Source organism: Danio rerio, chromosome 5 (genome assembly GCF_052040795.2).
Source record: "Danio rerio strain M-AB ecotype USA chromosome 5, GRCz13ab, whole genome shotgun sequence".
Classification (NCBI taxonomy): domain Eukaryota; kingdom Metazoa; phylum Chordata; class Actinopteri; order Cypriniformes; family Danionidae; genus Danio; species Danio rerio.
In genome coordinates, this window is record NC_141025.1 from 79,596,458 (window position 1) to 79,620,000 (window position 23,543).

Here is a 23,543-nt window from a genome sequence, read left to right on the forward strand (position 1 = left end):
AACACTCACACACATATTCCAACAAAATTACATACGCATATTTACACACACACACACACACACACACACATATTCACACAAATACACACATATTGAAACACAAAATCCTACACACTCACTCTTACACACACACACACACACACACATATATTCACACATGCACATACAAACACACATATTTTCATACACAAATATTACCTTACACACACACACACATTCAGAAACTCACTGACATATTGACACACACACATATTTTCACACACACACACCCACACACACATACACACACACACACACACACACACACATGTATTTACATATATATTTACACACACACACACACACACACACACACACAAACACACACAAATATTTGCAAACACTCAAACAAACTCGCGTACAAACGTATTCCCACACATCTTTATCTATCACACACACACATTCTCTCACACACATAGATTTACACACACATTCACACACAAACACACACATATTCACAAACATGCACACACACACACACACAAACACACACACACACACCCACACACACACTGACACACACACACACACACACATATTCACATACAGATATTCACACACGCACAATCACACATCTTTACACGCGCATACACACATATTCATACAAACACATATTCACATACACATATATATTCACACACACACACACACATTCACACTCATTTACACGCACATATTTACACACACGCACACATACATATTTGCTCAAACACACTCACGCACACACATTCACACACATCTTATCTCTCTCACACACACACTCACAAATACAGAACACACACTTTTACATACACAATTCTATTACACACCCACACACAAATTCACACTCAAACACACTCACACAACACATATTCAGACACATCTAACCTCTCACACATATACACAAACACGCATGAACACACACACACACACACACACACACACCAACACCAATGTTCACCAAAGCGTGATGTGAAAAACACGTGTCTGCGCCTTTAAATTGTCCGGCTGTTGTCATAGCAACCGTCGGACCGGTATGTTTTGCGACAGACCGTGTTCCGCGCCGCAGCACATCATGAGATGAATGCAGCATAAATGCATGTGAGTTTCACCCTTTATTATACATTTGACCACATATAATGTGCATTTATATACTGTAATATACGCCGTGTGTGCTGATAAACGAGTGCTAGTGCGATCTGCGCGTTGTAGAGCTTCATTTGTGGCCTTGCGCTCATAGAATCGCCAATAAATCAAATAGATCAGCATTTCTGCAGCTTTAATGAAGCTATTTCAGCATCTGAACACTCTTAACGCGTATTAATACAGATTTTAGACATAAAACAGTGCATTCTCCTGACTACCGTGTAAATGCAGTGTTATAAACGCACTGATATGCCATCATTACGAGTTTCTGAGACTATTTTCATTCAGTGTTATTAGGATATATACTATAATAATCTAGCTATATCCATACTATTGTTTGTTATTAAGATAATCAGTGTTTATTCCGTGATATTGTCTTTGAAAACCATGCCTGTACCATAGTACATTGTATTATTGTTATTAGTCGTTGTAGTATTGTGTTAATACCTATTATAATACCACTAATTGAAGTCTGAGAAGCACTGATGACCTTTACGATGTTAATAACAAAACACACTGACTTTAACATGCTTGTCTTGTGTAATTAATGCACACTTGAGGTTGTTATGGGTGTGTGTTATTCTAATCCATACTTACTGTGTATAAAAGAATATCAAATAATCCTCAATTAAATCTAAATTTAAGACACATTTATCCCCAGTGCACTGTAATTATTAGTTATTATTTTTATTATTATTATTATTATTATTATTATTATTATTATTATTATTAGAGATGTAACGGTTTGAAAATTTCATATGATGATTATTGTGGCCAAAATGATTATCTATATTGCCCTGATTTTGTTAAAATTACCTTAAAATGTTCAAAAATATATCACAAACACCTATTCCACCAAGTTTTGTCTTGAAACTACCAAACAAAACCAATAAATTTACAACATTGTTCATGTTTATGACAAATAACAGGGATCTCTGAATTTTGGATTTGTTTACATACTGCACGGTTGTGTTGTTTCATGTACATTGTGTGTGTGTGTGTGTGTGTGTGTGTGTGTGTGTGTGTGTGTGTGTGTGTGTTTATAGGTAATTCAAGGTATTTTTATAGTTTGTGTTATGGTGTATCAGCAGCCCGATGTGAACCAAAGCCCCGTTAAATAAGGCTGAAGGCTTTATTCTGAGAAAACAACCTGCTGGATGTACTTTATCCCGCTTATTACACAGCTACTTGCCAGAAAACATAAAAATTAGACACAAAACATTGTTCTAATTTCCCTTAATAGTTTATTCATTCCTAATTTAAATGCAAAGATGACAGAATGGAAAACAGCTGATGGAGTATACACTAACCTGCACATTATTCAGACACTAGATGGAGACAAACAGTCAGAAACAGCTGATGGAGTATACACTAACCTGCGCATTATTCAGACACTAGATGGAGACAGTCAGAAACAGCTGATGGAGTATACACTAACCTGAGCATTATTCAGACACTAGATGGAGACAGTCAGAAACAGCTGATGGAGTATACACTAACCTGCACATTATTCAGACACTAGATGGAGACAAACAGTCAGAAACAGCTGATGGAGTATACACTAACCTGCGCATTATTCAGACACTAGATGGAGACAGTCAGAAACAGCTGATGGAGTATACACTAACCTGCGCATTATTCAGACACTAGATGGAGACAGTCAGAAACAGCTGATGGAGTATACACTAACCTGCACATTATTCAGACACTAGATGGAGACAAACAGTCAGAAACAGCTGATGGAGTATACACTAACCTGCGCATTATTCAGACACTAGATGGAGACAGTCAGAAACAGCTGATGGAGTATACACTAACCTGCGCATTATTCAGACACTAGATGGAGACAGTCAGAAACAGCTGATGGAGTATACACTAACCTGCGCATTATTCAGACACTAGATGGAGACAGTCAGAAACAGCTGATGGAGTATACACTAACCTGAGCATTATTCAGACACTAGATGGAGACAGTCAGAAACAGCTGATGGAGTATACACTAACCTGAGCATTATTCAGACACTAGATGGAGACAGTCAGAAACAGCTGATGGAGTATACACTAACCTGCGCATTATTCAGACACTAGATGGAGACAGTCAGAAACAGCTGATGGAGTATACACTAACCTGAGCATTATTCAGACACTAGATGGAGACAGTCAGAAACAGCTGATGGAGTATACACTAACCTGAGCATTATTCAGACACTAGATGGAGACAGTCAGAAACAGCTGATGGAGTATACACTAACCTGCTCATTATTTATATACAAGCTGGCGCCAAACAGGCCAAGACAAGCATATAAATATGGATGTGAACGTATTGATTGTGTGTTGTTCAGCGGTTGTTATCAGGGAATAACATATCTTGGATTATCATAACTGACCAATCAGAATGAAGTATTCCAGACAGCAGTATAACAATCTGTGATAACATCTAAGGCTGCATGATACTAGAAAAATATGCGATATAGCTTATATAATATTAGTATATTGAATATAATAATGACATTAACAATGATATATTGTGCAGTCCTAATAACAACCGGCTGGATGTGCTTCATCCCTTCCCTTGTGCATTATTTCTCCAGGTATTCACTGCTATGGAGATTCCCATTGGCTGATGCTCCACTCTTTATGCACTCGTCTGTTATGCAGCATGCAGGCCCGGAGCTCCTGGAAGAGTCCTGTCGGCGGGCCTTCCTAAATCCAGCCCAGACCCACCCATGCCTGTTATTCCCATCCCACGGAGGGTTCGCTCCTTCCACGGGCCGCACACAACATGCATGCACTCGGCCTGTGGCCCGGCGCGCACCGCACAGCTCGTACGCTCCAAATACAACAACTTCGACCTGTACCTGAAGTCCCGCTGGATGTACAGCTTCGTGCGCTTTCTCCTGTATTTCGGCTGCAGTCTGCTGACCTCTCTGCTGTGGGTTGTGTTATCGGCGCTGTTCTGCGTGCAGTATGTCAGCGTGCGTGTGTTTCTCCGACTACAATACAAGCTGTCGGTCATTCTGCTGCTGCTGGGTCACCGGCGCCTGGACTTCGCCATCCTCAATGACCTCTTCATCTACAGCATGCACATCACCATGTTTCTGATCGGAGGCCTGGGCTGGTGTTTCATGGTGTTTGTGGACATGTGAGCGGAGTTGTCTTATTAACTAGTGTTTGATTATACACACTAAGGGTTTATGGATAGAACTGAGAATGTGTTGGAGACGCTCTTAAAGGGACAGCGCGCACAAAAATGAAAATCTATCCTCATCTACTCACCCTATGGTTTTCTATACATTTCTATTAGTAACTGAACAGATCTCGCCACTCGTTTACTGCCATATATCATGTGTGAGTAAATGGGATGGTGTTTGTGGACATGTTTAGGGAAATTATCACTGTGCCGGAGAAGCTCTAGTGTTTAATTCCACACACTGAGTGTTTGAAGAACTGAGAATGTGTGTTTGAGACGCTCTTAAAGGGACAGCGCACACACAATAATGAACATTCTGTCATCATCTACTCAAACTAAAGCTGGTTTGGTTTTCTATACAGTTCTATCTGGACAAATGTCAGCAAGTAAACAGATCTCACCGCTCATTTACTGCCATATATACTATAGTGGGAGTAAATGGGTGGTGAGATCTGTTTGTTTACTGACATTTGATCAAATGTGCACCACAAACCCAGTTATAAGTGTCATTTTCTTTAATAATGAGGCTTTCTGTTGATGTTTAGTGTGTGAGGATTGGACAACTATTGAAAATCTGCAATCTGAGGCTTCAAAAATGTGAAATTAGTATTTAAAGTTGTGCAATTATACATATCACTGATCAAAAATTGAATTTTGATGTATTTACAGAAGGATATGTACAAAATATCTTCATAAAACATGATATTTTATTAATATTTTAATGATATTTGGCATAAAAGAAAAATAATTGGGGTTTGAGTTTTAACACATGCAGATTGACAGAACTGAGAGTGTGTTTGAGACGCTCTTAAAGGGACAGCGCACACACAAATGAACATTCTGTCATCATCTACTCCACCCTATGGATTTCTATACGTTTCTATTTGGACTAATGTCAGTAACTAAACAGATCTCTCCACTTATTTACTGCCATCTATATACTATAGTGGGAGTAAACAGGTGGTGAGATCTGTTTGTTTACTGACATTTGTTCAAATGCGCACCACAAACCCAGTTATAAGTGTCATTTTCTTTAATAATGAGGCTTTGCATTGATGTTTGGTGTGTGAGGATTGGACAATATTTGGCTGAGATACAACTATTGAACATCTAGAATCTGAGGGTTTAAAAAATATCTAAATATTTAGAAATTTGTCTTTAAATGTGTACAAATTAAGCTCTTAGCAATACATATTACTAATCAAAAATCAAGTTTTGGTATATTTACAGATGAATATTTACTGAATATCCTCACACAACATGATTTACGTCATAATCTAATGATATTTGACAAAGTTAAATCTTTTTTTGGTCATGATCTTAATATTTTAATGACATTTGGCACAAAAGAGACAGATTTAGGGTTTGGGTTTTAAAGCATGCAGATTGACAGAACTGAGAGTGTGTTTGAGACGCTCTTAAAGGGACAGCGCACACACAATAATGAACATTCTGTCATCATCTACTCAAACTAAAGCTGGTTTGGTTTTCTATACAGTTCTATTTGGACAAATGTCAGCAAGTAAACAGATCTCACCGCTCATTTACTGCCTTATGTACTATAGTTGGAGTAAATGGGTGGTGAGATCTGTTTGTTTACTGACATTTGATCAAATGTGCACCACAAACCCTTTTATAAATGTCATTTTCTTTAATAATGAGGCTTTCTGTTGATGTTTAGTGTGTGAGGATTGGACAACTATTGAAAATCTGCAATCTGAGGCTTCAAAAATGTGAAATTTGTAATTGAAATTTGTGAAGGTTGTGCAATTATACATATTACTGATCAAAAATTAAATTTTGATATATTTATTTACAAAATATAATCATAAAACATGATCTTTGTCTAATATTTTAAATATATTTGGCACAAAAGAAAAAGAATTAGGGTTTGGGTTTTAATGCATGCAGATTGACAGAACTGAGAATGTGTTTGAGACGCTCTTAAAGGGACAGCGCACACAAATGAAAATTCTGTCATCATTTACTCCACCTAAAGCTGTTATATCTTATGAAATATCTTCTTGGAACATGATCTTTACTTAATATTTTTGTGAATTTTGTCATGAAGGAAAAATCAATAATGTTGGACCCTTACAGTGATTTTTTTGCCTGCTTCCACTTAAGACAAATGGAAAGTACACAGGAATGAAGCGACCTGAGTAGAAGACCCTTAGCTACAGTTTGAATTTCATCCCATTGTAAAAAATTAAAAACACCATTCAGTGTGTATATTCTTTTTTTTTTTTTTTGTTCTTGTTAAAGTTTTATACTAATTATACGGACGTGTTTGTGTGCTGTTGTGTTTTGAACAAAGTGTGTAAGGGAGTCATTTTTGTATGTTTTGTTCATTGTCAGATCTGAATGTGCCTCAATTTAATGCTGATGTTTACTTTGAGAAGGTGGTTTTACTTCCGATCACACGCACGCAAAAATACTGTAGTAATGTAAGCTAAATACTACACTGATTTCAAACCACACTATAGTATAGCACTTACAAGAAACTGTTGCTATGGTAACACAACAACTACTAAAGTAATCAATCTGTTGTGGTGATTCTACAGTTGCTATGGTAACACAACAACTACTATAGTAATCGATCTGTTGTGGTGATTTTACAGTTGCTATGGTAACACAACAACTACTATAGTAATCGATCTGTTGTGGTGATTTTACAGTTGCTATGGTAACACAACAACCACTATAGTAATTGATCTGTTGTGGTGATTTTACAGTTGCTATGGTAACACAACAACTACTATTGTAATCGATCTGTTGTGGTGATTTTACAGTTGCTATGGTAACACAACTACTATAGGAATTGAGCTGTTGTGGCAATACTACAGTTGCTATGGTAACACAACTACTATAGTAATTGATCTGTTGTAATGATTCTACAGTTGCTATGGTAAATCAACAACTATAGCAGTTGATTTTTTTTTTGCCGATTCTATTGTTGCTATGGTAACACAAAAATATAGCTATTGATCGGTTGTGTTGATTCTACAGTTGCTATGGTAACACAACAACATAGCTATTGATTGTTTACTAACGATTCTATAGTTGCTATGGTAACACAACATAAACAAAAGACCCAATACTGTAGTTTTTATGACTCTATGGTAACAGTTTACTATAGTAAAACTAAAGTATACTACACTATACTTTAGTTTTTTAATTACATACATTGGTTGTAATCCTATCGTGTGGTTCAATAACACTAGTATTTACTGATCATTATTACAGTGTTTTTTCATGCAGACACACTGAAATACTCTTCACTTATGGCCTGTTTTAGCACACTTGTAGCGTTCAGGCCATATTATTTGTGTGGTGCCAATCAGAGCATGAGTCTGATGCCCCATGTTGCATTAGTGTGGTGTTGTTGGCGCCAGGCTGGCATGAAAGTAGAGTGAGTGAGTACAATCTCCCATTGTTGGAGGATCAAACATCATATGCCTCATACTTGGCCAAGCACACTCTTTTGTTCTGAATCGGAACGGGCAGCGGTGGCGTTTCTGACAGGCTCAGTCCAGGAGGGTCAGTGCTGAATAAACCGCTGTGAAATATACCTGGTTCTCGGTCTCCGGGACGTCAGACGGCGGTTGTGTTGTAGCACAGTTCAGTAACATCTCAGGAACAGCGTTAAAACACTATGACGAACAGCTGTGGGTGTGTTAAGGGTTTCTGTGTGCAATAAATGTACGTAAGTCAGACAACTGTGTCCTTATTTGTTTCAATCTAGACAAACACAATCACCACAGCGGAATGAACCGACAACTATTCCCGCATATGTTTTACACAGCGGATGCCCTTCCAGCTTCAACCCAGTACTAGAAAACACCCATACACACTCATTCACACACACACACTCTTACACTACAGCCAATTTAGTTAATCAGTTCCCCAATAGCGCATGTGTTTGGAGCACCCACACCAAAACGAGAACATGCAAACTCCACACAGAAATGCTAACCACTGAGCCACCGTGTCACCATTTTCAACTTAATTTATTATAAAAATGTATTACTTTTTACACTCTAAAGAGGTTTATTATATTCTTTAAAAGTAATTTGTACCCCAGTGGTTGGGTTTGTCCATATTTGACCCAGCATAGGCTTACTAAACCCCGCATTTTTTATTGTATATGTAACAAGCCCCAATGTTTAAGTTGATCCAATGCTTCTTTATATTAATTTAAAGTAAATATTATATTGTATTTTAACGGTACCATTGTAAAGTACTTAAAATATTATTTTGTGGCGATTCCACAGTTGCTATGGTAACAACAACTATACTAACTGATCTGTTGTGGTGATTCTACAGTCGCTATGGTAACACAACAACTATACTAACTGATCTGTTGTGGTGATTCTACAGTTGCTATGGTAACAACCACTATATTAACTGATCTGTTGTGGTGATTCTACAGTTGCTATGGTAACAACCACTATATTAACTGATCTGTTGTGGTGATTCTACAGTTGCTATGGTATCACAACAACTATAGTAATTGATCTGTTGTGGTGATTCTACAGTTGCTATGGTATCTATAGTATATATTTTACTGTGACACACTACCGTTTACTGTAGCAAGAACTAATGCATACTAAGTATTTTCAGTTCACCATATTTAATACTACAGTACACAGCAAAATATGGGGACCCAAAACAACTCTATGGGTGTTAATTTCAACACTTTGAAAGTGTCTCATGGGGTCCACTCAAAACAGACTTAAATCAACACTTTCAAAAGGGTTGGCACATTGACACCGAAGTAAGGGTTAATTTTAACTCAGGGCAGAGTTAAAAAATGTAACTATATTTAACACCACCTGGTGTAATATATTGTTATTTTATTCAACTCTCTTGAGTGTAAATATGGTAAAAAGGTCAAATAGACTGTAAATTACAAAATAAAAAACATTTTATTTGAAAACATTCACCACTTCAACAATTCATTCAATTTTTAAAATGCAACAATGTCAAATATGCTTTAAATGTTTTATTAGTACAGACAGTATCAACAAAATATGATGTCCAAACTTGATGTTTCATCAGAGCAATTTGAAAGTTCAATATATCGTCACTCATAGTTTTCTTCTGAACGCATAGTTTTCTTCTGAAATTACATTTTAAACAACTTGGCGTGCAAATCTTTCACTTCTGGTGTTTCCTTGGTCCTCCATATCAAACACAGCAGTTTAAATGAAGGTATAAATGCTGTAAACTTGTGTGAAAACAAACTGGAGCTAGGAAATCTCATCAAGCATGTCCTGTGAAAGATGTGCTTCCCAGCCACAGGATGACCTTTTTATCCATGACGATGTAGTAGCTGCTGATCGCTCGTCTGGTGGTTCCTGATGCACGGATATACTGTAGGGTGATGCTCATCTAAGAACTCTTCAAGATTCCAGCATGACTAAGAAAAATGTTTGAAAACAAATTGCAATCAAATTCTATGATATATTTAAAAGAACATTTAAAGTAAATAAAACATTCAAGAAATCTAAACTCACCTTTTGAAAATCTTCATGATGATCCACAACTTGACTCTCCCAGCTGGTTGAGGTGACAGGATATGGAAAAGTAGAAAAAACACATACATCACTGTTGGATCTCCAAAAACAATTAGGTTAACCACTATGACTAGAAACGGAAAAACAGGCAGCTGTCTGTCCAGAATCCTCAATTTAACACAACACTTGGAGCAAAATTTAGAGGAGCTTAAAATCTTTTATATCATTTAGTGATGCTGACTTCCCCAAAATATTGGCCACAGTGTAAAAAATATTCATAAACTTACAGTTTTCTGTAAGCGTGTGCGTGGGTGTGGGTGTGTGTGTGTGTGTGTGTGTGTGCGTGTTTCTTTACCAGATTCAACTTGTTAGGCCCTTTCAGGTCCAGTATTGACGCCACCTTTACTGGAGTCAAGCAGATGTTTCAGGTCCAAATATAATCTAAAATATTAGGATAAGCAGAAGAGGAAAAGTGCAAAGCAAAGAGCAAAACATTATTTAAGTAACAGTTCACCCACAATACAAAACTCATCACCTTCATGTCATTTGTTATTCTCTAATGCTCTAATACCCTCTCAGCTTATTGTGAAACAAATACAGAGCTTTATTAAACATACCTTCATTATTATCACCAAATATGACCAAGAAGGTGTGCTTGGTCATTTCTCCAACTCTGGAAATACACCATCCGTCTCTAATCAGCCACCGTCACAGGGTCTTGTGTTATTGTACAGAGAACTGTGGCTGTTAAAAAACAACAACACATTAGTATCTAACACATATGCATAACCTTCAGATAAAAAAGAGAGATGAACATCACAAAGTATGCCTCACACTTTTTCAGATATCTTTTGATTCAGATGTTGATTATTTATAATAAATCTACAAATCAAACCTGTATCATCATTAGGCTGCTCAAATATGAATCAGTTGATTAATTTTACAGACAGGTGGCTGTTTACAACGCACTAAATTGTCTTTAATAAAACGGAAATGTTGTGTACAGTACATGCTAAGTTTAGCCTATAGTTTTAAGCACAATATCATGCGGGAGAAAAAGCTTGACTAAGATGTTACTGACAACAGAAATAGCCTAACTTACTAACGTCAGACATCCCGAGTTGGGAAAAGTCATTTTCGGGGGATACAGAGTTGATTTGCGGGAGGTAGCGGGAGAGATGAGTACCTAAAGAGCAATGGGATGAGTTGCGCGCGACGTACCTAAAGAGCGGTGGGGGTGACTTGCGCGCGACGTACCTGAAGAGCTGGGAGGGATGCGGTGGAGAGGGGCGTGCAAAGTGTTTAATGACCGGGCGGGAGACGCGCGATTTCCGGGAGATTATCATTCATTTGCGGGCATCTACTTGGGCATCTGGGAGTCTCTGTGCATTTACGGGATAACGTTAACGTTAGTCCCGCAACTTCCGGGAGACTTCTGTAACGTTAAATGTCTGATAAAGTGCAAACGCGGTCATTTAAAGACATTTATGTTAACATTCCGACTTTAATGGTTGTCAACACTTAATATAATTCAAGCGAACGTTATCACACAAGTCTAAGTTATGGACTAACGGTATATGGACGGCCACGAATGAACCAGTTTAAAAGGGCCGCGGTGTTTAAAATAACCAAATTAACGTACACGAATAACAAACAATCATTTGTTTCAGTCAGAAAGCCTTTTACAAGTAAGCATGTTAATTTACTCACCAGATATGTTTTAGAAACTCTCCAGAGCTTATGGAAACCGTCCTGTGTTGCCGTTAGCATCCGGGCAGAGTAGGCTAACGTTAGGCGGCTCCGGGGATTCCCTCGCTAGTTTGCTTGGAATTAAAGGAGAAGTGTCCATTTTAATTTATAGATGGGTAACAACGCACACAATGGCATTAAGCGTGACAGAAATGTATTGAACATGTACATTTGATGTTTTTATGCACTTTGTATGCGTGAGCATATATAAAAACATTCTTGAAAAGAAGTCAATAGTAATGCAGTTAAGCTAGATACACAAACGACCATGAATGAACCGCAGAAGTTTAAAATTGTCACTCCATTCTAAAGTTATTAACTTAACAATATGTTTACAACTGTATTTCCTTAAAGAAAGTCAGTAAAATACCAACATTTAGGTAGTTTGACTCACCAGTGCTGTTCTAAACCTCAGATGGAAAATGGCGTCTGGAAAATTCTTCAGTGACTGGGGCTGCATGAATTCCCGGATGTTGGAAATAACACCACCAAGTGTTGAAAAGATAACTCCTTGATTTCGCACTGAATAAAATCAATTCTAACTCTTATTATATTCATTTATCAAAATCTAACTCTTTAACGTCAACACTTTACTCTCAAATGCTTCAACACCGAGAATTTAACTCTGATGAATTTGCTGTGTATGCTGAACCATTCATTAATAAAGTGTTGCAAATACTGTAATATAGTATAATAATTTACCATAGTATGCTTCAAAACACCTTATGTATTTTTTTTTCTTTTTTAAAATGCATTACATTAGGCTTTACAGAAAAAACTGTTTAGTGAACTGCCTAGTAAACACAGTAGTATACTTTAGTTTTTACTACAGTAAACCGGTGTATTATAGTGCAATTTTCCCTATAGCAGAACATAACTATAGTTACGTTACCAAATTAACTAATCGCTTCAAATGCTTTACTATAGTATTCACACTATAAGATCACACTGAGATAAAATAGTTTTTATATTTACACATCCAGACTTTCTCCTTAATAATATTATTATTTTTATTTTCAGGAAAGCATTTTTACAAAATCCAAATAGTGAAATCACATTAGCAGCCAATGACTGTCAAAGTACAGCACTGTTCACAGTCAATTAAATAGTGCTAGTGTTGCCTTAAAGTCCTTGCGTTATTATAAGGCGAATATTAAATGTACCATGGTATATAATACAGGGAGCATAAGTGGCAATACTAAATGAATGTGCGAAAATAAAACCAACTTTACCTCTATAATTAAAAACATTATAGACTAATATTTAGTGTAATTTTCCCAATAGCACAACATTACTATAGTTACGTTATCAAATTAACTACACACTCACTGAAAGTGCTTTACTATAGTATTCACTCTATCTATTGCATGTTTGTCACACTAGTTTAATATTTACTTTTTTTTTTTCGAAATGTGAGAGCATATTTCAACACTAATCACGCAAATATATCGCGTCTGCCGAGGAATAAATGATGAATACTGTGCATTTAATGTGAACGCAACGGGACGGTCCGACTGTGTCTTTAAAAAAAAGTCCTGAAAGCGCTGGAGAATGATGTCAGAATGAAGGCGAAATCACTTCCTGAACTGAAAGAGAGAGAGAGAGAGAGAGAGAGAGAGAGAGAGAGAGAAAGAGAGAGTGCAGTGTTTCTCTACTGGAGGGTCTGCTGTCTGAACGCACAGCCGCTGAACTACACCTCCAGGCCGACCAGCGACCGGCCGCCGCCGCGCTCCCCGCATGGAGGACTCTTTCTCCGGGTAAACACCCGCTCGGGCCGCCGCTGATCTCCGCTTAAGGGCCAGATCTGATTTCCGACTTCATTTATTGAGGGAACAGCAGCGATGGAGGTCAGATTCGGGCATAAACTTAACAGAGATCAAACTTTGGCTTGTGTTTTAACTTTGTGAATGCTAATGTCTCGCGTTATGATGGGAAACTTGCTTTTGTTGAGTGTACACATGTGGCAGTGGAGGAATGCAGGTGGAATGTGCTTTTGGGAGAGGAGTGTGTGTGTGTGTGACTAGTGTGTGTGTGTGTGTGTGTGTGTGTGTGTGTTTAATGCAGAACGATGATTATGGTCATGATAGTTATGTTTATGATGATTATAGCACATCACCAACACTCTTACAGCATATTTCAGAGCAAACACAGCTTTTAAAAAGGAAAATAACCTTATTAATACAAATATTAGTGTGTTTAAAGTATCCAGATCTGCTTTATTTAACTTAAAACTGCATATTTATGTACAGTGCATTGTTATATGCGAGTGCAGTGAGCAGTCTGGAATATAATATTGTCCATGTGTAATAATATTGTCGTTTATATGTGAGTTGAAGTGCTGTGAAACACAGTATGTGGGATTTGGAGGTGTGTGTTTGGGTGTTCTCCGGCTGCTGTGGGTTGTGTGTGAATGCAGTGGATTGTGTGTTGAATCCTCAGCGCGGTGGATTTGTTCATTAAACCGGATGTCATTATTAATAACTCATGAACAGACACACACTCATGACCGACTAGCTAACTAACTAGTGTGTGTGTGTGTGTGTGTGTGTGTGTGTGTGTGTGTGTGTGTGTGTGTGTGTGTTCAGGGATTGATTGTGTGTTTGTAGCTTTAAGGTTATTCAGGCGATGATGACTAAACTGGAGAAAGGAAGTTTGGTTTGAGGGGAGAGAGAGAGAGAGTGTGTGTGTGTGTGTGTGTAGCCACGTGTTTCTGTGTGTGCGTTTGATAGAGAGAAAGTGTGCAATGCATGTCTGTAAATGTGTGTGTATGTATGTATGTATGTATGTATGTGAGAGTGTAGAGTGAGTATTTTGTGTGTGTGTGGATGTGTGTTAGAGAGAGAGCAAGTGTATATTAGATGTATGTGTGTGATAGAGTGTATATGAGAGTATTTGTGTTTGTGTTTGTGTGTGTGTGTGTGTGTGTGTGTGTGTGTATGTGTGTGTATGTGTATGTGTGTGTGTGTCTGTCTGTAAAATTGTGTTTATCTATGCGTGGTATAAAAGTAGAGTGTAGAGTGAGTATTTTCTCTGTGTGTGTGTGTGTGTGTGTGTGTGTGTGTGTTTGTGTGTGTGTGTGTGTGTGTGAGAGAGAGAGAATATTTTGTTTGTGTGTGTGTATGTGTGGTGTGTGAGAGTGTAGAGTGAGTATTTCTCTCTGTGTGTGTGTGTGTGTGTGTGTGTGTGTGTGTGTGTGTGTGTGTGTGTGTGCGCAGTGTGTGTGAGAAAGCGGATGTATATGAAGGTATTTTGTGTGTTGGTGTGTGTGTGTGTGTGGGTGACTGTTTATGTTTGTACAAGTGTTGTGTGTGAAAGAATATGTGTGTATATGAAAGTATTGTGTGTGTGTGTGTGTGTGTGTGTGTGTGTGTGTGTGTGTGTGTGTGTGTGTGTGTGTGTGTAAAAGAGAAAAAGTGAGTGTATATGAGAGTATTTTGTGTGTGTGATGGGGAGTGTGTGTGTGTGTGTGTATTTGTGTGTGTGTGTCTGTATGAATGTGCGGTGTGTAAGAGAGAGTAGATTGAGTATTTTGTGTGTGTGTTGTGCATATGTGTGGAGTGTGTGTATGTGCATGTATGTAAATTTCTGTGTGACGTGGTGTGTAAGAGAGAGAGAGAGAGAGAGAGAGAGAGAGAGTATGTGTGTGGTTGTGTGTGTGCAGGGGCGCAACTGCACATTTACTGAGGGGTATGCGAGTTCAAGTTTTGCGCCCCCCCCCCCCCCCCCCCCATATTAATTTCCTCATCAACATGTCGAAGTTCTGAACGCAACTGAAATTGTATGAAGTAGTAAAAGTATAATTACATTAAGCATGTTAAGTCACAAAGAATTACATCTCATCCCCACCCAAATTTCTTCTTAATCATTTTCCTCACCAAATGATTATAGCACCTTGACATGTCTTGTTTTTGTTTCTTTTTGTACATTTGTCAAAACAAAATGAAAGATATGGGAGTCGTAAAGGGCAAAATAACTTAAAAATGCAATAACTTCTCACATGCATATGTGAGAGGTGTAAGGTCTGTCTTCACATGAACAATTGACTGAAACTGCAATCACACCTTTTACAAAGTGAAATAAAAAAGACTGTACAATGTTTAGTTTAAAAAAAATAGAGACAAACTGCCTGAAATGTTTTATTTGATAAAAATGTTATAGGCAAACTTTTTGGGAACTAAATCGAACTAGTTTTGAGCAGAAAAAGTTACCAAAAGGCCTGATGTATCAATATGATACATAATTAATTTATAAAAAACATGTATAGGGTATAAAAATGGATCTTGATGGGATTAATAAACATGACAGTTCCAAAAAATGTGAATATTCTGACTATAGTTTTAACAGGGTTAAAAATCATTATAATTAGATATCTAAAATTTTTATAGGGGAATTTTTTAATCCATGTATTATTTTCTATTTTGCCTAAAATAAATTCAGTATAGTCCCACACGGAGTCTGCGTGCGCAGACATCTGCAGTTTTCTACAGATTTTTAGCCCATCATTGAATCTATTTGTGTAAATTTGTGTACATTTTTATTTACTCAGTATTCAAATTCATTTCACTAATATTATTGTGATGTAATAATAGTAATATTAAAATGTTCATTTGATTTATTTACAATACAGTTGGTAAAGTAGTATTTTCTGCCTGTAATTCGCAGCAGAAATAGCAAAAAAATGTTTGCAGATTCTGTCTGGCCCTAATATTTAGGTTTTAAACATACATTTTGTGTGATCCCTCTTATTTTTTTGCTAAATAATCAATTAATAAATGTTTCACATTACTCATACCTTTTGAGCTCAACTGTAAGTATGATTTGACAGTTTATTTTGCTAAAACTTTTACATAAACTTTACACTTGGATGTGTGACTGCATTTTGTTTTAAATGATTTTGAATTAAAATGTGTGTGCCAACGAATGTAATTCATACCTACAAACCCTCTCGTTTTTGCCATATTAATTCTACCATATTTTACCATTCTATCCGCTGTCTTCCGTGTGTGTTTTTCCAGTATTTCTCCCTCATTTGTAATGTTTCTATGAAAAGTGAAAGTAGCAGCTGCACAGAGCCGATCTCATGTGATATAATTGCAAGAACTGTTTAAGAGAATTAAGCTTTCACATTATTTTGATTGACAGCACGTTGAAATTAATGTAAAAACGGCCGCATTCACCTCCTTTCCAGTAAAGCTTTATGCGTCTTTTGCCGCCCTTATGCAGCCTCTGAATCAGGAGTATAACGGTGCTGAGTGACGGACGCGCTCCATAGTGATAAAGACGGCTTCTATACACGCGATTTGAAGATGCATGAGAGCGGATACTTTAAGATTCAGGTGTGTAAATAGAAAAAAATATACACAATAATATGTAAACATGTTTTATTTGAAACACAAGTAATATTATCTTAAAATAGCATAAACAAAACAAATGTTTTCATTGCATTCTTAAAGTCAGACTCGCACCTCTGTTATCAAACAAAACAGAGGATCAAACTAAATTCATTTGTTGCTCTTTAGTAAATAACTATAGTAACTGTAATCAATATTTAAATGCAGTAAATAAAAATGTTCCCTTTTGAAGCTGACGGTCCATGAATTTACGACAAAAGCCTTTACCATAAAGTTAACTTTACACCAGCTTATCATGGCTTTAGCCTAAAGGATTATAGTGTTTTTCGCATACTATACAGGATGCAAATATGCGATTTCGGACGCAGTTCAGGTGTGGCCGTGCGTCACTGTCCCCCTGCCTGGAAAAAACCACCTTGTCTGCATTTATGTTAAGTAAAAGCCCATGCAGTGACTGAGTGGCGATAATGAATAATTAATGATATGGCAGCCCGTTGCTCCCAAAAACATTAGAAGTTGATTAAAAGTGTGGTAATATTAAGCTTAAGCTTACCAATTCCTTATTATCCAATTTGTCATGGCAGTTTTTATTTAAAGGCATTGTTTGTTCTCTTTTTGTTTTCTATTTTGCGCTCCACGTCTCTTTACTCTTCTCTCCATTTTGAACATGTGACTGTAACCGAGCAACGGATCAATCAAATGGTCAGTGAAGAGGGAGGGGTGGTATAATTTTTTTTTATTCAATAAAATACAATTGTATATTTATATAAAATGCAGGATAAACATTTTAACCAACAATATGTATTTATTTTGTTTAATATGTATAATAATATGTATAATTTCAAAAATAGTTTTGGCACAATGGCGCCCCCCCATGTGTGGCGCCCCTATGCGCCGCATATACTGCATACCCCCTTTTTGCGCCACTGTGTGTGTGTGTTTGTGTTTGTGAGTATTGTATGTGTTTGTGTGTCCATATGTGTTGAATTTGTGCAGTGTGTAAGAGAGCATGTGTAGAGGGAGTATTGTGTGTGTGTGTGTGTGTGCAGTGTGTAAGAGTGAGTGTAGAGGGAATATTTTGTGTGTGTGTGTGTGTGCGGTTTGTAAGAGAGCGATTGTAGAGGGAGTATTGTGTATGTGTGTGTGTATATGTGTGGTGGGTAAGAGAGAGAGAGTGTAGAGGGACTATTTTGTGTGTGTGTGTGTGTGTGTGTGTGTGTTTGCATGTGTGTATGTATGTGTGGTGTGTAAGTGAGACAGTGTAGAGGGACTATTTTGTGTGTGTGAGAGTGTATATTTGAGAGTAAATATTTTATGTGTGTGTGCGCATGTGTGGAGGTTGTGCATGTGTGTGTGCGTGTGTATGTGTCTGCGAGTGTGTGAGAAAGATAGTATGTGTGTTTGCGTGCATGTGTGAGAAAGGTAGTGTATGTTTGTGCGTACGTGCGTGTGTGTGTGTGTGTGTGTGTGTGTGTGTGTGTGTGTGTGTGTGTGTGTGATTCTTCTGTCTGCTCTCCAGCACATGTGACTCTGCACAGTGTCTTCATGCTGCTAACATGTGCTTGATGGCCCTTCCTGCACATGATCTCTCTCTCTCTCTCTCTCTCACACACACACACACACACACACACACACACACACACCTTTGCACAGGAGATACTGTAGAGAGCCTGTGTAGTGTGTATTGTGTAGTGTGTAGTGTATATGGGTGTGTGTGTTATGTAGTGTATATGAGTGTGTGTGTTGTGTATTGTATATGGGTGTCTATATTGTGTAGTGTATATGGGTGTGTGTATTGTGTAGTGTATATGGGTGTGTGTATTGTATAGTGTATATGGGTGTGTGTGTTGTGTAGTGTATATGGGTGTGTGTATTGTGTAGTGTATACAGGTGTGTGTATGGTGTAGTGTATATAGGTGTGTATGTTGTGTAGTGTATATGGGTGTGTGTAGTGTATGTGTATGTTGTGTAGTGTATATGGGTGTGTGTAGTGTATGTGTATGTTGTGTAGTTTATATGGGTGTGTGTAGTGTATATGTGTGTGTGTTGTGTATTGTATATGTGTGTGTGTGTTGTGTATTGTATATGTGTGTGTGTATTGTGTAGTGTATATGTGTGTGTGTACTGTGTAGTGTAGATGTGTGTGTATTGTGTAGTGTATATGTGTGTGTGTGTGTGTTGTGTAGTGTATATGGGTGTGTGTGTGTGTGTGTTGTGTATTGTATATGTGTGTGTGTGTATTGTGTGATGTATATGTGTGTGTGTATTGTGTAGTGTATATGTGTGTGTGTATTGTGTAGTGTAGATGTGTGTGTGTATTGTGTAGTGTATATGTGTGTGTGTGTGTGTTGTGTAGTGTATATGTGTGTGTGTGTGTTGTGTATTGTATATGTGTGTGTGTGTATTGTGTGATGTATATGTGTGTGTATTGTGTGGTGTATATGGGTGTGTGTATTGTGTAGTGTATAGTGTATATGGGTGTGTGTATTGTGTAGTGTATATGTGTGTGTGTGTTGTGTAGTGTATATGTGTGTGTGTGTGTGTGTGCAGCTCTGCCTGTAGGCTTCTCTTCACAGCTCCACTCTGCTGTAAACTCCACAGCAGCTGCTCCTGCGAATGTGCTGAATCTGACACAGCAGCGTTTCTCTGCACATCACACACACCAGCCTTAAACACACAACCCTGCACACTGCACTGCTGCACAGTATATCACAATCATCATTATTGATCAGTAGTGCTGGACAAATACTAATCCTGATTAATCACATCTGTTATTCCTAGATAACAACTGCTGAACAACACAGGCTAGTGCTGGAACTGAACATTAATAGTGAACATGTTTATACACGTTTATTTGCTTTAATATTAATACTTACACTATCTGACACAAGTCTTTCAAGTATTAGGAACAGCAGATAATATCTGCTCTTCTAGTTGCTGATTTGGTGTCAGAAGTGTCTCTATGAAAGGTGAAGGCCTCTAGATGAGCTCAATAAATCTGATCATGTCTTGATGTTGACTGATGTGATGAGGACAGTGCGCTCTGACTCTGCTCAGACTAAAGTGTCATCACTGAACAGAAATAATGTCCAGTATAGAATATAAAGTCCTGCTGCAGTGGAGACAGAATGAAGATTGTGTCTGACTCCATCATGAGCTTGGAGGACTGCATCCATACATCTCTGACATGACTCACATCACTGATTAATAAAGTCATCTGGAATGAAGAAGAAAGCTTCAGCAGCATCCCAGAGTTCATCAAGAGTCTGTGTGTTCATCTTCAACGCCTCCTCCTTCATCAGCTCAATAATGTTGATGTCTGGTGACTGGGCTGGCCAATCCTGGAGCAGCTTGACCTTCAGGAGCTTTGATGTGGAGGCTGAAGTATGAGCAGGAGCGCTATCCTGCTGGAGAATTGTCCCTCTCCTGTGGTTTGTAATGTAATGGGCAGCACAGATGTCTTGATACCTCAGGCTGCTGATGCTGCAGATCTCTCCATACTGAATGACCCCAAACCATGATGTCTTCTTCACCAAACTTGACTGATTTCTGTGAGAATCTTGCTCCATGCTGGTTCCAGTAGGTCTTCTGCAGTATTGGTGATGATCGGGATGCAGATCAGCAGAGAAATCCACCTTCTGACACTTCAGTGATCAACTAGAAGTCCAGTTATTATTTGTTGCTCTTGTAACTGAGATCCACCACAAGACTTGAGTCAGGTAGTGTAGGTGTGTGTAAATGAATATGTCACAGATCTCTCATATACAGTAATATTCTCTTCAGTAATATATTTGTGCAGATACTTTAGATTTGTCAGTACTAAAGACAAAACTGATCAACTAATCTAACAAAAAAGTGCATGTGTGTGTGTGTTTATGTGTAATATGCATGTGTGTGTGTGTGTGTGTGTGTGTGTCTCCTCCTCCTCCTCCTCTGCTGCTGGTGTGTGTTTCTGCATGTCTGTGCTCTGGCGGTCCGCCATTCCGGCTCTGCTGACGCGCAGCAGCTGTATTTGTATCAGTGTGTCCTGGTTTGCCTTCGAGTTCTCGCTCTCCACATTCCACATGGAGCTGAGCTGAAGGGCCGCTTGGGGTTCTGCTGGTGTGTGTGAGACGCGTCCTCAAACCCCCACGGGCCCCTGATCTCAATACAATAAGCTCTGATTGGGTCTCGGCCCCAGGGCCTTGGTGTGCACTGTGATGAATCTGCAGTGTGTGTGTGTGTTTGCTGAACATGCAGCGCACAAAGCGGACGCTTGTTACACTTCACATCTGTATTTACCAGAATATACACTAGATTAATATATACTATACTATACTATACTAGATAAATCTATACTATACTAAAATCCATACTATACTAAAATCCATACTATACTATACTAGATAAATATATACTATACTAAAATCTATACTATACTGTACTAAAATCCATACTATACTATATAAATATATACTATACTAAAATCTATACTATACTATACTAGATAAATATATACAATACTAAAATCTATACTATACTACACTAGATAAATATATACTATACTAAAATCTATACTATACCAAAATCTAGACTGTACTATACTATACTAGATAAATATATGTATATATATACTATACTAAAATCTATACTATACTATACTAAAATCTATACTACACTATACTATACTGCACTAGATAAATATATACTATACTAAAATATATACTATACTTTACTATACAATACTATACTACATAAACACTATATTGAAATTTATAGTATACTAGAATATATACAATACTATACTGCATCAGCTAAACATATACTATACTATACTAAAAGCTATACTGTACTATACTATACTAGATAAATAAACACTATATTGGAATTTATACAATACTAGAATATCTACTATACTATAGTGTATTAGATAAATATATACGATACTAGAATCTATACTATACTGTGCTATACTGTACTATACTATACTATACTAGATAAATAAACACTATACTACAATTTATACTATCCTAGAATATATACTATACTTTACTGTATTAGATCAATATATACTATACTATACTAGAATCTATACTGTACTATACTAGATAAATAAACACTATATTGGAATTTATACTATACAAAAACATATAATATACTATACTATACTATACTATACTATACTATAACATAAAATGACATATATGTATGTATTCTAGTAATCTATACTAGAATTATTCTATAAAATTATATGCTAGAATATATATACTGTATACACTACTATAATATAAACTATACTATACTAGAATATATACTAGAAGTATGAAATATTCTGGAAAATATATACGCTACATATATAATATACTAGAATATAAACTAGATCAATGCTAAAATATATATATACTAAATAAACAGATATTTTATACAATAATCATGCATATATTTAAATACGCAAAAATATTTTGTAAACTTTATTTTGTATCATGTGATCAATCACAATTAACCACTTTAAATAAAATAAAAATACATAGTATAAATAGTGGAAGAATCAATAAAGTTAGTTACCTCTTATATTTTCTCAAAATGTAGACTTCAGACTACATAAATATATTTTATTTATCTTAAAAAATGAGTTTTTACAAAAAATGTATTGTCTACTTCAATGCAATAAATAAATAAATCATCAATATTTGTCAATTATCCATGTGCAATAAGTAAATAGTGAATATTTGTCAGCTATGCATGCATGCAAAACCCAAATAAATCTCCACGACACTCTAAATCAAGTTTTATCCACACTCCAGTGAATTTCTAACATGTTTCAGGGTTTTTAAAGCGATGCAAAAGAAAAAAACAAGCTCAGCTCAGCTCAATGCACATATGATTGCACCAGCGCGTTATTTACAGTCAGTCTTCTGGTGCTTTGTGCCAAGAGCAATATTGTTTCTGCAAAAGAAAAGTCCCGTAACAGAGCTGAAGCTGAAACGCTGATAAACACTGCTGACGTTTCTCTGGAAGAACAACACGCTTTACCCTGATTCACTCTTACACGGTTCAAGATCAACACACACACACACAGGTCTCGCATGGCCATGATGTTAAAGGGGTGCTCCAGAGTGTATTTTTAAGGCTTGGTTGTGTTTATAAGGTGCAAAGCAATGTGTGCTCATGCTTTATTTGTAGAAAATCAGCTTATTTGTTTATATATCTCACTTTGATTATATACAGCTACTCGGCTAACAAGAAAACCACGGTCATATTTTGTAGTTCCTCTGAAGAACCGCCCTCAAGAGGCTCTGATTGGTCAGCTAACATAAAATTGATTGTGATTGGCAGATCATCTCTGTTATACCATTACAGCTCCTCTGGCCATTTTTCATCATGGTTGATTTTATAGCACCAGGTTAAACTTTCTGACATCTTTCCAGCGCTCGCATACATACCGCTGAACATGGCGGATGATCTCCGAGAGGTGTTCTGCTAAATTAAATCATGTAAAGACTTGGGCCTGTTGGTGTGTGCGCCGGTGTGTGCAAAGCTTACATGTTTATAACCACCGCAGAGGATGTTGGGGGTCGCGAGTCGCTGGCA

The 23,543-nt window shown here is 37.2% G+C and overlaps 2 protein-coding genes and 2 long non-coding RNA genes across 13 annotated transcripts in view; 2 read left to right on the plus strand and 2 right to left on the minus strand.

The window, feature by feature from the left end:
• Window positions 1–1,061: 1,061 nt before the first annotated feature.
• On the plus strand, window positions 1,062–8,073 carry tmem250 (transmembrane protein 250). Of its 7 annotated transcripts, none has more exons than XR_015492219.1 (4): window positions 1,062–1,119; window positions 3,756–6,946; window positions 7,005–7,145; window positions 7,201–8,073. XR_015492219.1 is itself a non-coding variant. In XM_087254693.1 (2 exons), the coding sequence occupies exon 2, from the start codon at window positions 3,891–3,893 to the stop codon at window positions 4,308–4,310; it is 420 nt and encodes a 139-aa protein (XP_087110819.1). In that variant the 5' UTR covers window positions 1,062–1,119; window positions 3,756–3,890; the 3' UTR covers window positions 4,311–8,073. The 7 variants fall into 7 exon arrangements, 1 of the variants encoding a protein (XP_087110819.1); XR_015492222.1 differs by having other exon boundaries at window positions 3,756–4,715; window positions 4,805–5,851; window positions 5,941–8,073; XR_015492218.1 differs by having other exon boundaries at window positions 3,756–7,088.
• On the minus strand, window positions 6,589–8,768 carry LOC147844565 (uncharacterized). Of its 2 annotated transcripts, XR_015492231.1 has the most exons (4): window positions 8,707–8,768; window positions 7,216–8,651; window positions 7,088–7,163; window positions 6,589–7,035 (listed from the first exon to the last, which is right to left on the minus strand). It is a non-coding gene; the product is annotated as an uncharacterized LOC147844565 (long non-coding RNA). The 2 variants fall into 2 exon arrangements; XR_015492230.1 differs by lacking the exon at window positions 8,707–8,768 and having other exon boundaries at window positions 7,216–8,670.
• Window positions 8,769–9,344: 576 nt separating this feature from the next.
• On the minus strand, window positions 9,345–11,697 carry LOC147844566 (uncharacterized). The gene is made up of 5 exons (XR_015492227.1): window positions 11,584–11,697; window positions 10,491–10,617; window positions 10,229–10,314; window positions 9,874–9,916; window positions 9,345–9,776 (listed from the first exon to the last, which is right to left on the minus strand). It is a non-coding gene; the product is annotated as an uncharacterized LOC147844566 (long non-coding RNA).
• A 1,570-nt stretch (window positions 11,698–13,267) lies between these two features.
• The window catches only part of nacc2 (NACC family member 2), a 32,285-nt gene continuing 22,009 nt past the window's right edge, over window positions 13,268–23,543 (plus strand). For 2 of the 3 annotated variants that reach the window (XR_015492216.1, XM_087254689.1), the window contains exon 1: window positions 13,268–13,469. The gene's annotated coding sequence lies outside the window, so the exon portion shown is untranslated. The remainder of the gene's footprint in view (window positions 13,470–23,543) is intronic. The other variant, XM_087254690.1, reaches the window with a different exon arrangement.